The 14,012-nt window shown below is 41.8% G+C and overlaps 1 protein-coding gene and 1 non-coding gene across 2 annotated transcripts; one reads left to right on the top strand and one right to left on the bottom strand.

Annotated features, from left to right (window-relative positions):
* Positions 1 to 819: 819 nt before the first annotated feature.
* trnae-uuc (transfer RNA glutamic acid (anticodon UUC)) lies at positions 820 to 891 on the bottom strand. The gene has a single exon. It is a non-coding gene; the product is annotated as a tRNA-Glu (tRNA).
* Positions 892 to 2,654: 1,763 nt separating this feature from the next.
* On the top strand, positions 2,655 to 13,649 carry LOC115153845 (arachidonate 5-lipoxygenase-activating protein-like). Its single transcript, XM_029699457.1, has 5 exons — positions 2,655 to 2,828; positions 6,003 to 6,084; positions 12,717 to 12,787; positions 13,191 to 13,272; positions 13,487 to 13,649. The coding sequence occupies exons 1-5, from the start codon at positions 2,759 to 2,761 to the stop codon at positions 13,647 to 13,649; spliced, it is 468 nt and encodes a 155-aa protein (XP_029555317.1). The 5' UTR covers positions 2,655 to 2,758.
* Positions 13,650 to 14,012: the final 363 nt, after the last annotated feature.

The following is a 14,012-nucleotide window of genomic DNA, read 5'->3' as shown; positions in this document are numbered from 1 at the left end:
ACCACTTATTCTAAAATGAAGCTAGAAATGAAGCTAAGAGTAGAGTAACTTTGATAGATGAGATGGAATAGTACTGCACAGTCTGTACTGACCAGGTCAGGCTGTTTGATGGTACTAGGCTGCCACCTAGTGGAGAACATGCGAAAGAGCATCTCCATGTTTTCCTCCAACCTCGGTTTTTCACCGATGCTTCCTAAATTATTTTTCACACTATTTTTTTTATCAGTTGGGGGAATCAATGTTTCCTTTAATGTAAGGACCTTTTCTCATAATAGTGTAACAGTCAGTAGCAGCTTGACTGATTGATTTAATATTCGTCGCCAATTGGCACGTGATGGATGTACGCGTCATTGTAGAAATACGTAAGCAAATGCAACTCCGTGCTAAAGGCGTCACTACAGACCCAGGTTCGATCCCGGGCTGTATTTATTTATTTATTTTATTTCACCTTTATTTAACCAGGTAGGCAAGTTGAGAACAAGTTGTCATTTACAACTGCGACCTGGCCAAGATAAAGCAAAGCAGTTCGACACATACAACAACACAGAGTTACACATGGAGTAAAACAAACATACAGTCAATAATACAGTAGAAAAATAAGTCTATATACAATGTGAGCAAATGTATCACACCCGACCGTGATCGGGAGTCCCATTGGTCAGCGCACAATTGGCCCAGCGTCGTCTGGGTTAGGCCAGGGGTAGGCCGCTATTGTAAAATAATAATTTGTTCTTAAAACTGACTTGGCCTAGTTAAATAAATATAAATGAATTGCTTACAATATTTATTTAGAAGTAAGAACACTAACAAAAACACTCGTTCCCATACCGGGAGTCGAACCCGGGCCGCCTGGGTGAAAACCAGGAATCCTAACCGCTAGACCATATGGGATGCTGCTGTATGTCTCTAATACATCATTGGGGGTAATGTTCACAGAAGAGAAAGGGAATTCACCAAGCCGTTGATAGGTCTACCCACCACACACACCAGTCCCTAAAAGACGATTTATGTTTGATCCTGCAATGCGAGCAGGAGGATCTGTATGGAGGGTCTGGAGGAATTGCGCCTCTGGAGGCTTTCTGAGGCCAAATCAAGCTCTGTACCACATCGCTGTGCACCTCCCAAATGTTGTACCAATGCGGAGGTCTCCTCATAGCCAGAGAAGAAGAGGAAGAGAAATCTGTTTCCCAGCAGGTTTTTCATTATTTCTCCCATCAAGCAAAAACCTTTTTGTATTGAGGTCAATGAGAGAGTGTCAAATGGCTTATTTGCTACGTGAGGTTTATTTGATCGAATAGAAGTTTCGTAATGCTTATTAAAGTTGTTACGAGTGTACTGGTATAAGTAGGATACGTGACATTCCGATAACTTTGAGAGAGAAAAAAACACTTAATAAAGGAGTTGTCTCGAGTTTTCATATTGATGACATGAGGCCAGCAGCATAGCGTCTCTCCCCATTGAATGCAGTATGAATTCCCTGATCTCTGCAGACACTGTACTACTGTACATCACAGTAAATACTGTACTACCAATACATATGACGGATTGATATCAAGCTGCTTTTACAACAACAAAAAAGATTGCAGTTGAACTGCAGTTATACTGAGAAATTACTGCAGTAAAAAAAAAACGGTGTTTTTTTGGATACAGTATTTCAGGACACTGCAATTATTTATATATATATGTTATACTGTACTCTGTCTGACTGAGTTATACTGTACTCTGAGTTATACTGTACTCTGTCTGACTGAGTTATACTGTACTCTGTCTGACTGAGTTATACTGTACTCTGTCTGACTGAGTTATACTGTACTCTGAGTTATACTGTACTCTGTCTGAATGAGTTATACTGTACTCTGTCTGACTGAGTTATACTGTACTCTGAGTTATACTGTACTCTGTCTGAATGAGTTATACTGTACTCTGAGTTATACTGTACTCTGTCTGAATGAGTTATACTGTACTCTGTCTGAATGAGTTATACTGTACTCTGTCTGACTGAGTTATACTGTACTCTGTCTGACTGAGTTATACTGTACTCTGTCTGACTGAGTTATACTGTACTCTGAGTTATACTGTACTCTGTCTGAATGAGTTATACTGTACTCTGTCTGAATGAGTTATACTGTACTCTGTCTGACTGAGTTATACTGTACTCTGAGTTATACTGTACTCTGTCTGACTGAGTTATACTGTACTCTGAGTTATACTGTACTCTGTCTGAATGAGTTATACTGTACTCTGTCTGAATGAGTTATACTGTACTCTGAGTTATACTGTACTCAGTCTGACTGAGTTATACTGTACTCTGAGTTATACTGTACTCTGTCTGACTGAGTTATACTGTACTCTGTCTGACTGAGTTATACTGTACTCTGAGTTATACTGTACTCTGTCTGAATGAGTTATACTGTACTCTGTCTGAATGAGTTATACTGTACTCTGAGTTATACTGTACTCAGTCTGACTGAGTTATACTGTACTCTGAGTTATACTGTACTCTGTCTGAATGAGTTATACTGTACTCTGTCTGACTGCAAACTTTTCCCATTGTGGGTGAGGCAATAATTTCTGAGTGTATTTCCATAAACCAAATAGAGGAAACAAACAGACTGTGTAACAGGAAGTACATGGCAGAGAGAGAGAGAGAGAGAGAGAGATGCTATAACTGTTGTCTCTCCTCGTCCGTCCTTATATTCAAATATCCTGTCCTCCCTCTCGCTCCATCTCTCCCTCCGTCATCCCTACATTCTGAGTCATGCTGTCCGTAGTGGTAGAACACATCTTCCTCCTGGTCCTCGTCACCCTCGTCAGTGTCCTGCAGAATGGTGAGAGAATTAATCAACTTTATATAAACTCAAATATATATTGTTTTATGACAGTTTTTATTGTATTTCAGCTAGGAAGTACAATTGACATAAATAATATACACTATATATACAAAGTATGTCGACACCCCTTCAAATTTGTGGATTCGGCTATTTCAGCCACAGCCGTTGCTGACAGGTGTATAAAATCGATCACATAGCCATGCAATCTCCATAGACAAACATTGGCAATAGAAGGGCCCGTACTGAAGAGCTCAGTGACTTTCAACATGGCACCGTCACAGGATGCCACCTTTCCAACGAGTCAGTTTGTCAAATTTCTGCCCCGGTCAACTGTAAGTGTTGTTATTGTGAAGTGGAAACGTCTAGGAGCAACAACGACTCAGCCACGAAGTGGTAGGCCACATAAGCTCACAGAACGGGACCGCCGAATGCTGAAGTGCGTAGCATGTTAAAATCATCTGTCCTCGGTTGCAACACTCACTACCGATGGAAACAACGTTAGCGCAATAACTGTTCGTCAGGAGCTTCGATGGACGAATCTGTGTTTGGCGAATGCCAGGAGAACGCTACCTGCCTCAATGCATAGTGCCAACTGTAAAGTTTGGTGGATGAGGAATAATGGTCTGGGGCTTTTTTTCATGATTTAGGCCTAGGCCTCTTAGTTCCAGTGAAGAGAAATCTTAACTCTACAGCACACAATGACATTCTAGATGATTCTGTGCGTCCAACTTGGTGGCAACAGTTTTGGGAAGACCCTTTCCTGTTTCAGCAGGACACAACCGTGGTGTAGTTACAGTACCAGCATTGTCATTGTTAGTGAGAGAATAAAGCAACTTTATTTATCAATTATAACATGTATTTTATTTGAACCAGGAAGTCTCATTGAGATAAATAACACCTTTATAAATATAGACCTGAGGAGGACTTATTGTAAATTAGCCCAGTGCTGTGTGGGATTTAGAATAATAGTCGATAGTAGTGGTGACATGTTCTCTGTTTGTTTTTACTGTAAAATGTATTATAGTAGTGGAGACATGTTCTCTGTTTGTTTTTACTGTAAAATGTGTTATAGTAGTGGAGACATGTTCTCTGTTTGTTTTTACTGTAAAATGTATTATAGTAGTTGTGACATGTTCTCTGTTTGTTTTTACTGTAAAATGTATTATAGTAGTGGAGACATGTTCTCTGTTTGTTTTTACTGTAAAATGTATTATAGTAGTTGTGACATGTTCTCTGTTTGTTTTTACTGTAAAATGTATTATAGTAGTGGTGACATGTTCTCTGTTTGTTTTTACTGTAAAATGTATTATAGTAGCGGAGACATGTTCTCTGTTTTTACTGTAAAATGTATTATAGTAGTGGTGACATGTTCTCTGTTTGTTTTTACTGTAAAATGTATTATAGTAGCGGAGACATGTTCTCTGTTTTTACTGTAAAATGTATTATAGTAGTGGTGACATGTTCTCTGTGTGTTTTTACTGTAAAATGTATTATAGTAGTGGTGACATGTTCTCTGTTTGTTTTTACTGTAAAATGTATTATAGTAGTGGAGACATGTTCTATGTTTGTTTTTACTGTAAAATGTATTATAGTAGTGGTGACATGTTCTCTGTTTGTTTTTACTGTAAAATGTATTATAGTAGTGGAGACATGTTCTGTTTGTTTTTACTGTAAAATGTATTATAGTAGTGGTGACATGTTCTCTGTTTGTTTATACTGTAAAATGTATTATAGTATTGGAGACATGTTCTCTGTTTTTACTGTAAAATGTATTATATTAATGGAGACATGTTCTCTGTTTGTTTATACTGTAAAATGTATTATAGTAGTGGTGACATGTTCTCTGTTTGTTTTTACTGTAAAATGTATTATAGTAGTGGAGACATGTTCTGTTTGTTTTTACTGTAAAATGTATTATAGTAGTGGTGACATGTTCTCTGTTTGTTTATACTGTAAAATGTATTATAGTAGTGGAGACATGTTCTGTTTGTTTTTACTGTAAAATGTATTATAGTAGTGGTGACATGTTCTCTGTTTGTTTATACTGTAAAATGTATTATAGTAGTGGTGACATGTTCTCTGTTTGTTTATACTGTAAAATGTATTATAGTATTGGAGACATGTTCTCTGTTTTTACTGTAAAATGTATTATATTAATGGAGACATGTTCGCTGTTTGTTTATACTGTAAAATGTATTATAGTAGTGGAGACATGTTCTATGTTTGTTTTTACTGTAAAATGTATTATAGTAGTTGTGACATGTTCTATGTTTGTTTTTACTGTAAAATGTATTATAGTAGTGGTGACATGTTCTCTGTTTGTTTTTACTGTAAAATGTATTATAGTAGTGGAGACATGTTCTATGTTTGTTTTTACTGTAAAATGTATTATAGTAGTGGTGACATGTTCTCTGTTTGTTTATACTGTAAAATGTATTATAGTAATGGAGACATGTTCTCTGTTTTTACTGTAAAGAGTATTATATTAATGGAGACATGTTCTCTGTTTTTACTGTAAAATGTATTATAGTAGTGGTGACATGTTCTCTGTTTTTACTGTAAAGTGTATTATATTAGTGGAGACATGTTCTCTGTTTTTACTGTAAAATGTATTATAGTAGTGGTGACATGTTCTCTGTTTGTTTATACTGTAAAATGTGTTATAGTAATGGAGACATGTTCTCTGTTTTTACTGTAAAATGTATTATAGTAGTGGTGACATGTTCTCTGTTTGTTTATACTGTAAAATATATTATAGTAGTGGAGACATGTTCTCTGTTTGTTTTTACTGTAAAATGTGTTATATTAGCGGAGACATGTTCTGGGTTTTCATCTTGAATCTTTCGGTTGAGGCTTTCAGTTGAATACTACGGCTTAATTCTGCGTGTGGCTCAGTTGGTAGAGCATGGTGTTTGCAACGCCAGGGTTGTGGGTTCGATTCCCACGGGGGACCAGTATGGAGAAAAAAATCTATGAAGTGTATGCATTCACTACTGTAAGTTGCTCTGGATAAGAGCTTCTGCTAAATGACTAAAATGTCAAATGTAACGTAAACGAATGGCTGTATATCACTTGATAATCAACGATCTTTCTTTGCTTCTCTGATCGATGATGAAATATACATTTCTCAACGTTGGTGTTTTAAAAAAATATATTTTGTGTGATTTCCAGCTTTTTTTGCAACAAAGGTAGAGAGGGAGGGTAAAGAGCACCACAACAACACTTCTGCTTTTGAGAGAGTGTCCTGCGCCAAGTAAGTGACTGTCTATCACATATACCATGCATGCACACACTTAAACAGTTCCATGTACACGACCTGGTCTGAGAGCATTTCGGATTATTACGTACCTTAAAATCCGAGACGCTCCATTTTAGTATTATATGCACAACGATAGTCTTTCCCTGTGTATTTAGAATATGAACTAAGTCATAACAAGGAGGTAGAGGTCTGCCCGCCCGTTCGCACCCTCAGCTTTTCATACACCACCCACTTCCGCAAGAACTGGTCCCGAACCCGACCACAGTCACGAAACCTTATTTTAGGCATATGTGACACAGCTCACTTGCCAGCCATGGTCGCAGAAATTTTACACCATATAGGCACATTTAGGTTATATTACCAGAGATTCTAATGTGGCCCATTATATTAGACTATCTGTATTACTGTCAGCCAATAGGCTAGACGTAGTTAGAAGAGAACACAGTTGGAGAGACTTGCACTTTCTCTTGAGCTACGTTTTATAGGCTACCTTTTAGGAGTTGGATGGATTTCAGACGGATACAAGTACGGCTGATCAATATTTATTTCTAGGGCAACGTAGTAAACTATAACCTAATTCATATTTAGGAAGTACGTTTCCTTTGAAAGATAACTTTACCGTGCTTCTCCGCCCATAACCAACTCTAATTACACATGCACCTGATCTATTTTTAAGTTTTAGATTGAACCTTTATTTAACAAGGCTCTGAACAACAAATTCTTATTTACAATGACGGCCTACCGGGGAACAGCGGGTTAAAATAACGACCTACCGGGGAACAGCGGGTTAAAATGACGGCCTACCGGGAAACAGCGGGTTAAAATGACGGCCTACCGGGGAACAGCGGGTTAAAATGACGGCCTACCGGGAAACAGCGGGTTAAAATGACGGCCTACCGGGGAACAGCGGGTTAAAATGACGGCCTACCGGGAAACAGCGGGTTAAAATGACGGCCTACCGGGAAACAGCGGGTTAAAATGACGGCCTACCGGGGAACAGCGGGTTAAAATGACGGCCTACCGGGGAACAGAGGGTTAAAATGACGGCCTACCGGGGAACAGCGGGTTAAAATGACGGCCTACCGGGGAACAGTGGGTTAAAATGACGGTCTACCGGGGAACAGTGGGTTAAAATGACGGCCTACCGGGGAACAGCGGGTTAAAATGACGGCCTACCGGGGAACAGCGGGTTAAAATGACGGCCTACCGGGGAACAGTGGGTTAAAATGACGGTCTACCGGGGAACAGTGGGTTAAAATGACGGCCTACCGGGGAACAGCGGGTTAAAATGACGGTCTACCGGGGAACAGTGGGTTAAAATGACGGCCTACCGGGGAACAGCGGGTTAAAATGACGGTCTACCGGGGAACAGTGGGTTAAAATGACGGCCTACCGGGGAACAGTGGGTTAAAATGACGGCCTACCGGGGAACAGCGGGTTAAAATGACGGTCTACCGGGGAACAGTGGGTTAAAATGGCGGCCTACCGGGGAACAGCGGTTAAAATGACGGTCTACCGGGGAACAGTGGGTTAAAATGACGGCCTACCGGGGAACAGTGGGTTAAAATGACGGCCTACCGGGGAACAGCGGGTTAAAATGACGGCCTACCGGGGAACAGTGGGTTAAAATGGCGGCCTACCGGGGAACAGCGGGTTAAAATGACGGCCTACCGGGGAACAGCGGGTTAAAATGACGGCCTACCGGGGAACAGTGGGTTAAAATGACGGTTAAAATGATGGTTTAATTTTCATCCAATCAGTGTTGGATGAAAATTAAAAGGCGCAACACTTTCTCACCATGGTAGCCTATCCTGATAATAGACAAGCCTTAACCTGATTATAGACAAGCTATAACCTGATAATAGACAAGCTATAACCTGATAATAGACAAGCTATAACCTGATAATAGACAAGCTATAACCTGATAATAGACAAGCTATAACCTGATAATAGACAAGCTATAACCTGATAATAGACAAGCTATAACCTGATAATAGACAGGCTATAACCTGATAATAGACAAGCTATACCCTGATAATAGACAGGCTATAACCTGATAATAGACAAGCTATAACCTGATAATAGACAAGCTATAACCTGATAATAGAAAAGCTATAACCTGATAATAGACAAGCTATAACCTGATAATAGACAAGCTATAACCTCATAATAGACAAGTTATAACCTGATTATAGACAAGCTATACCCTGATAATAGACAAGTTATAACCTGAAAATAGACAAGCTATACCCTCATAATAGACAAGCTATACCCTGATAATAGACAAGCCATAACCTGATAATAGACAAGCTATAACCTGATAATAGACAAGCTATAACCTGATAATAGACAAGCTATAACCTGATAATAGACAGGCTATAACCTGATAATAGACAAGCTATACCCTGATAATAGACAGGCTATAACCTGATAATAGACAAGCTATAACCTGATAATAGACAAGCTATAACCTGATAATAGACAAGCTATAACCTGATAATAGACAAGCCATAACCTGATAATAGACAAGCTATAACCTGATAATAGACACAGATTGGTTCTGTTTCCTGTGTGAGAGGGGTTTTCCTAAACGTTTTCTCTCTAACATCTGTGTAGTAAACTTTGCATCAGATTTCCATCTCTCCTAACGTTAGTAAGCATCACGCAGTTCCCTAAACACCACATCAGGTGTAGTTCTGACTATTTACTGTGTTGAACTGCCTTATGGCTGTAGGAGAGATTAGACTCTGTTTACTGTGTTGAACTGCCCTGTGGCTGTAGGAGAGATTAGACTCTGTTTACTGTGTGGAACTGCCCTGTGGCTGTAAGGAGAGATTAGACTCTGTTTACTGTGTTGAACTGCCCTGTGGCTGTAGGAGAGATTAGACTTTGTTTACTGTGTTGAACTGCCCTGTGGCTGTAGGAGAGATTAGACTCTGTTTACTGTGTTGAACTGCCTTATGGCTGTAGGAGAGATTAGACTCTGTTTACTGTGTTGAACTGCCTTGTGGCTGTAGGAGAGATTAGACTCTGTTTACTGTGTTGAACTGCCCTGTGGCTGTAGGAGAGATTAGACTCTGTTTACTGTGTTGAACTGCCCTGTGGCTGTAGGAGAGATTAGACTCTGTTTACTGTGTTGAACTGCTTTGTGGCTGTAGGAGAGATTAGACTCTGTTTACTGTGTTGAACTGCCCTCTGGCTGTAGGAGAGATTAGACTCTGTTTACTGTGTTGAACTGCCCTGTGGCTGTAGGAGAGATTAGACTCTGTTTACTGTGTTGAACTGCCCTGTGGCTGTAGGAGAGATTAGACTCTGTTTACTGTGTTGAACTGCCCTGTGGCTGTAGGAGAGATTAGACTCTGTTTACTGTGTTGAACTGCCCTGTGGCTGTAGGAGAGATTAGACTCTGTTTACTGTGTTGAACTGCCCTGTGGCTGTAGGAGAGATTAGACTCTGTTTACTGTGTTGAACTGCCCTGTGGCTGTAAGGAGAGATGAAGAAACAGAGGGTAAACTCAGAAATGTTGCTTATGTTTGTTAATAGGAGGCCATCGTTATTTCACTGATGTACTTCCTGTATTAAAAAAAAGGAAGCAGTGGACCAACATCCTGTCTCTGCGCTGTAGGGAGGACCCAACATCCTGTCTCTGCGCTGTAGGGAGGACCCAACATCCTGTCTCTGCGCTGTAGGGAGGACTCATTTAAGATGGTTATGTTAGCATCATAAATCATAAATATGTGAACACACACACACACACACACACACACACACACACACACACACACACACAAAGTACATTAGCACCTTGTTGCTTTCGGTGTAAGAGTCTTAGTGTCTTCCATTCTTTTTCATCCGTTTGAATAGTGTCAAATGTCAATTGATGTTCTGATGACTAATGTCTAAATAGAGTGGATAGGTTTACTATGTGGCTTAGTATTGTTGTCAACTACCCAGTCCTCACAGATCTGTGGTTTTGAAGGGAAGGAGATAAGTAAAGGATAGGAGACACTATTTCAGCCTATTGGGACACGTCCCCAGTCTCTACAGCCTTGACTATTGGGACACGTCCCCAGTCTCTACAGCCTATTGGGACACGTCCCCAGTCTCTACAGCCTTGACTATTGGGACACGTCCCCAGTCTCTACAGACTTGACTATTGGGACACGTCCCCAGTCTCTACAGACTTGACTATTGGGACACGTCCCCAGTCTCTGCAGCCTTGACTATTGGGACACGTCCCCAGTCTCTGCAGCTTATTGGAACACGTCCCCAGTCTCTACAGCCTTGACTATTGGGACACGTCCCCAGTCTCTACAGACTTGACTATTGGGACACGTCCCCAGTCTCTACAGACTTGACTATTGGGACACGTCCCCAGTCTCTACAGACTTTACTATTGGGACACGTCCCCAGTCTCTGCAGCCTTGACTATTGGGACACGTCCCCAGTCTCTGCAGCTTATTGGAACACGTCCCCAGTCTCTACAGCCTTGACTATTGGGACACGTCCCCAGTCTCTACAGACTTGACTATTGGGACACGTCCCCGGACTCTACAGTCTTGACTGTTGGGACACGTTCCTAGTCTCTACAGCCTTGACTATTGGGACACGTCCCCGGTCTCTGCAGCCTTGACTATTGGGACACGTCCCCGGTCTCTGCAGCCTTGACTATTAGGACACGTCCCCAGTCTCTACAGCCTTGACTATTGGGACACGTCCCCAGACTCTGCAGCCTTGACTATTGGGACACGTCCCCAGTCTCTACAGCCTTGACTATTAGGCCACGTCCCCAGTCTCTACAGGCTTGACTATTGGGACACGTCCCCGGCCTCTGCAGCCTTGACTATTAGGACACGTCCCCAGTCTCTACAGCCTTGACTATTGGGACACGTGCCCAGTCTCTGCAGCCTTGACTATTGGGACACGTGCCCAGTCTCTGCAGCCTTGACTATTGGGACACGTCCCCAGTCTCTACAGCCTTGACTATTGGGACACGTCCCCAGTCTCTACAGCCTTGACTATTGGGACACGTCCCCAGTCTCTACAGGCTTGACTATTGGGACACGTCCCCGGTCTCTGCAGCCTTGACTATTAGGACACGTCCCCAGTCTCTACAGGCTTGACTATTGGGACACGTCCCCAGTCTCTACAGCCTATTGGGACACGTCCCCAGTCTCTACAGCCTTGACTATTGGGACACGTCCCCAGTCTCTACAACTTTCCAAGGTGCAGCAGTAGTAGTAGAACATTCCCGTATTCAGTTGTGCACATTACAGCAAAATGTTTCGCAACCGGAAAATGTTTTTGCGACACAAACAAGAGTTTCTTAATGGACAAGTACAGGTAGTCCCTCCTCGTTTGAGGCAGTTTTTGTCCGTTAGGTGTCTAGTGAAATTATTTTGTATTTTTTTTTTGGGGGGGGGGGGGGGCTGTTTTTCTACTGCAAGACCTGTCCCTCCCTTCACCCCTCCGACCCAGTGAGAGGGAGAGCGGAATGGTGTGCTGTCATTCCTTGCGTCCACTAGCGGTTCTGGGGGGGGGGGAAGTGCCCCTGTGACAACAATTTTGGACCCCCTTGTGGCCGCCCTAAATGTGGAGTATAAAATAATTTTTACATAACAAATTTTTGCTATCATTCTTTTTTTTACATCCGTTATTAGACAGTGGCAACGATGATGATTATGAACATGGTCTTTTGCCTGCTAATGCAGTTGTCACGTCCTGACCAGTAGAGGGTGTAGTTGGGTCAGGACGTGGCAGAAGAGTCTGTGTGTTTTGTGGTTTCATTAATTTTGGCCGTGTGACTTCCAATCAGGCACAGCTGTAGAGGGTTGTGGCTGATTGGGAGTCACACATAAGTGGCCTACTTTGCCTTTTGGGTTTGTGGGGAATTGTTGTGTGCACTGCTGTGTTTTGTTTGAGCCTGCCATGCTGTTGCTGTTGTGAGTATTGTTTGTTGTTTTGTTTTGTTTGTTTCAAGTGGATGCTCTACTCCTTTCTTTTGAACATTAAAAATATGGGTATCCACACTTCCGCTGCGCCTTGGTCCTATTTCACTGAAGACAACTGTGACAGCAGTGAAGAAAACTATATGACAACAATAACGTCTAATGTAACTGGCCCCCTCTAACAGTACGACTGGCCCCAGCTTGCCCCCCCCCCCCCCTAGTTGAAAAGGTCTAGAACCACCACTGCTTCCGTCCCATTACATCATTGTTCCGGAACACTTCAGAATACACAGACTACACACCACAGACTAATGTGAAACGGCTCTCTTGTAGTAAAAGGGTTTCACCCCAGTGATTCAATCTGAAGTTGAGTGAGACTCAAGTCTGTCTGGTAAAACTCATTTTATTTTCAGCATCGTTTACATCAGTTCCTACAAAACACAAGGGGTGGAATCCTAGATCTTCTTCTGACGTCACTAAGTGAATATTAAACTTGAAGTGTCTGTTAGGATCCGGCCCTCAGCTGTTATGAGTCCAGTTACTAGAATTGTGGTTTTTAGTTTGGTTTCCATTTACTTGACTTTATTAGGTTTCTTTGACAAGGACAGTATACATCGCTGTGAGAAATATTTCCCAATGTGATTCTCCTGTTTGTGTGTGTGAACCCCCCCCCCCAAGCCGTAACTGCATGGATTCCTACCCTACCTTCCTGGCTGTCATGTGGTGTGCTGGACTGTGTCTCAACCAAGGTAAATTACTAACAAATCAAATCAAATGTATTTATATAGGCCCTTCTTACATCAGCTGATAACTCAAAGTGCTGTACAGAAACCCAGCCTGACACACATGCATACAGACACAGACACAGACACAGACACACACACACACAACATTCTCCAGTGGTAAAATTGACAGTATGTTTCTGTATTGTGATCTAGTGTGATTCCCTAACTAAGTCTGACTGTGATCTAGTGTGATTCCCTAACTAAGTCTGACTGTGATCTAGTGTGATTCCCTAACTAAGTCTGACTGTGATCTAGTGTGATTCCCTAACTAAGTCTGACTGTGATCTAGTGTGATTCCCTAACTAAGTCTGACTGTGATCTAGTGTGATTCCCTAACTAAGTCTGACTGTGATCTTGGTGTGTTCAGCTCCTGCTGCGTTCGCAGGGCTCGTCTACCTGGTGGCCAGACAGAAGTACTTTGTTGGATATATGGGTCAGACATCTCAAAGGTGAGAGTGTGTGTGTGCCTGTTTTGTGTGTGCCTGTGTGTGTGCCTGTTTGTGTGTGTGTGTGCCTGTTTTGTGTGTGTGTGTGCCTGTGTGTGTGCCTGTTTGTGTGAAGTATGATTGTGTGTGTGTGTGTGTGTGTGTGTGTGTGTGTGTGTGTGTGTGTGTGTGTGTGTGTGTGTATCTGACTGACTGTATTGTATTTTCCGTCTGTCAGCACTCCTGGGTACCTGTTTGGGAAACGTGTCCTGTCCTTCCTGTTCCTGATGTGCATTGTGGGTATCTTCAACCTACTGCTGGTGCGTTACTTTGGCAACGACTTTAAAGACACCGTGGAGACCATCACCACCGCAGCTTCCGTTCTACTCCTCATTCCCTGAACGTGTGTGTGTGTGTGTGTGTGATGTACTATGGCAGTGACTATAAAGTCTATGTCCAGTTCTTTGCGCAGTGCATGGGCAGCCAGTATGTGAGTTGCGATGGTTGATTCAATGTGGTGAAAATGGCCTCTTCTGTGCTCAATAATTTCACGTTTTATTAAAAAACAAAAAAAAATAGTTTATCTGAGTCTGGAAATAAAAAAACAACAATACAAATCACACTACAAGGATTTAATGAATAAGACAACAACACACCCATCCCACTGAATGTCCTTTTTCTGAACCGTTCCTTTCAATTAAGCCCTAGACAATCAGGTGAGGGGAGTTCCTTACTAATTAGTGACCTTAATTCATCAATCAAGT

Source organism: Salmo trutta, chromosome 19, assembly GCF_901001165.1.
Source record: "Salmo trutta chromosome 19, fSalTru1.1, whole genome shotgun sequence".
In the NCBI taxonomy this organism is placed as follows: domain Eukaryota; kingdom Metazoa; phylum Chordata; class Actinopteri; order Salmoniformes; family Salmonidae; genus Salmo; species Salmo trutta.
Note: the sequence above shows the minus strand (reverse complement) of the source record. Positions and strands in the feature narration are given on the sequence as shown.

Coding starts and splice junctions, on each gene's coding strand:
- LOC115153845 (XM_029699457.1), top strand. CDS start 2,759: ATGCTGTCCGTAGTGGTAGAACACATCTTCCTCCTGGTCCTCGTCACC. Junction 2,829..6,002: donor CGTCAGTGTCCTGCAGAATG/GTGAGAGAATTA, acceptor TGTGATTTCCAG/CTTTTTTTGCAACAAAGGTA. Junction 13,273..13,486: donor ATGGGTCAGACATCTCAAAG/GTGAGAGTGTGT, acceptor TCCGTCTGTCAG/CACTCCTGGGTACCTGTTTG.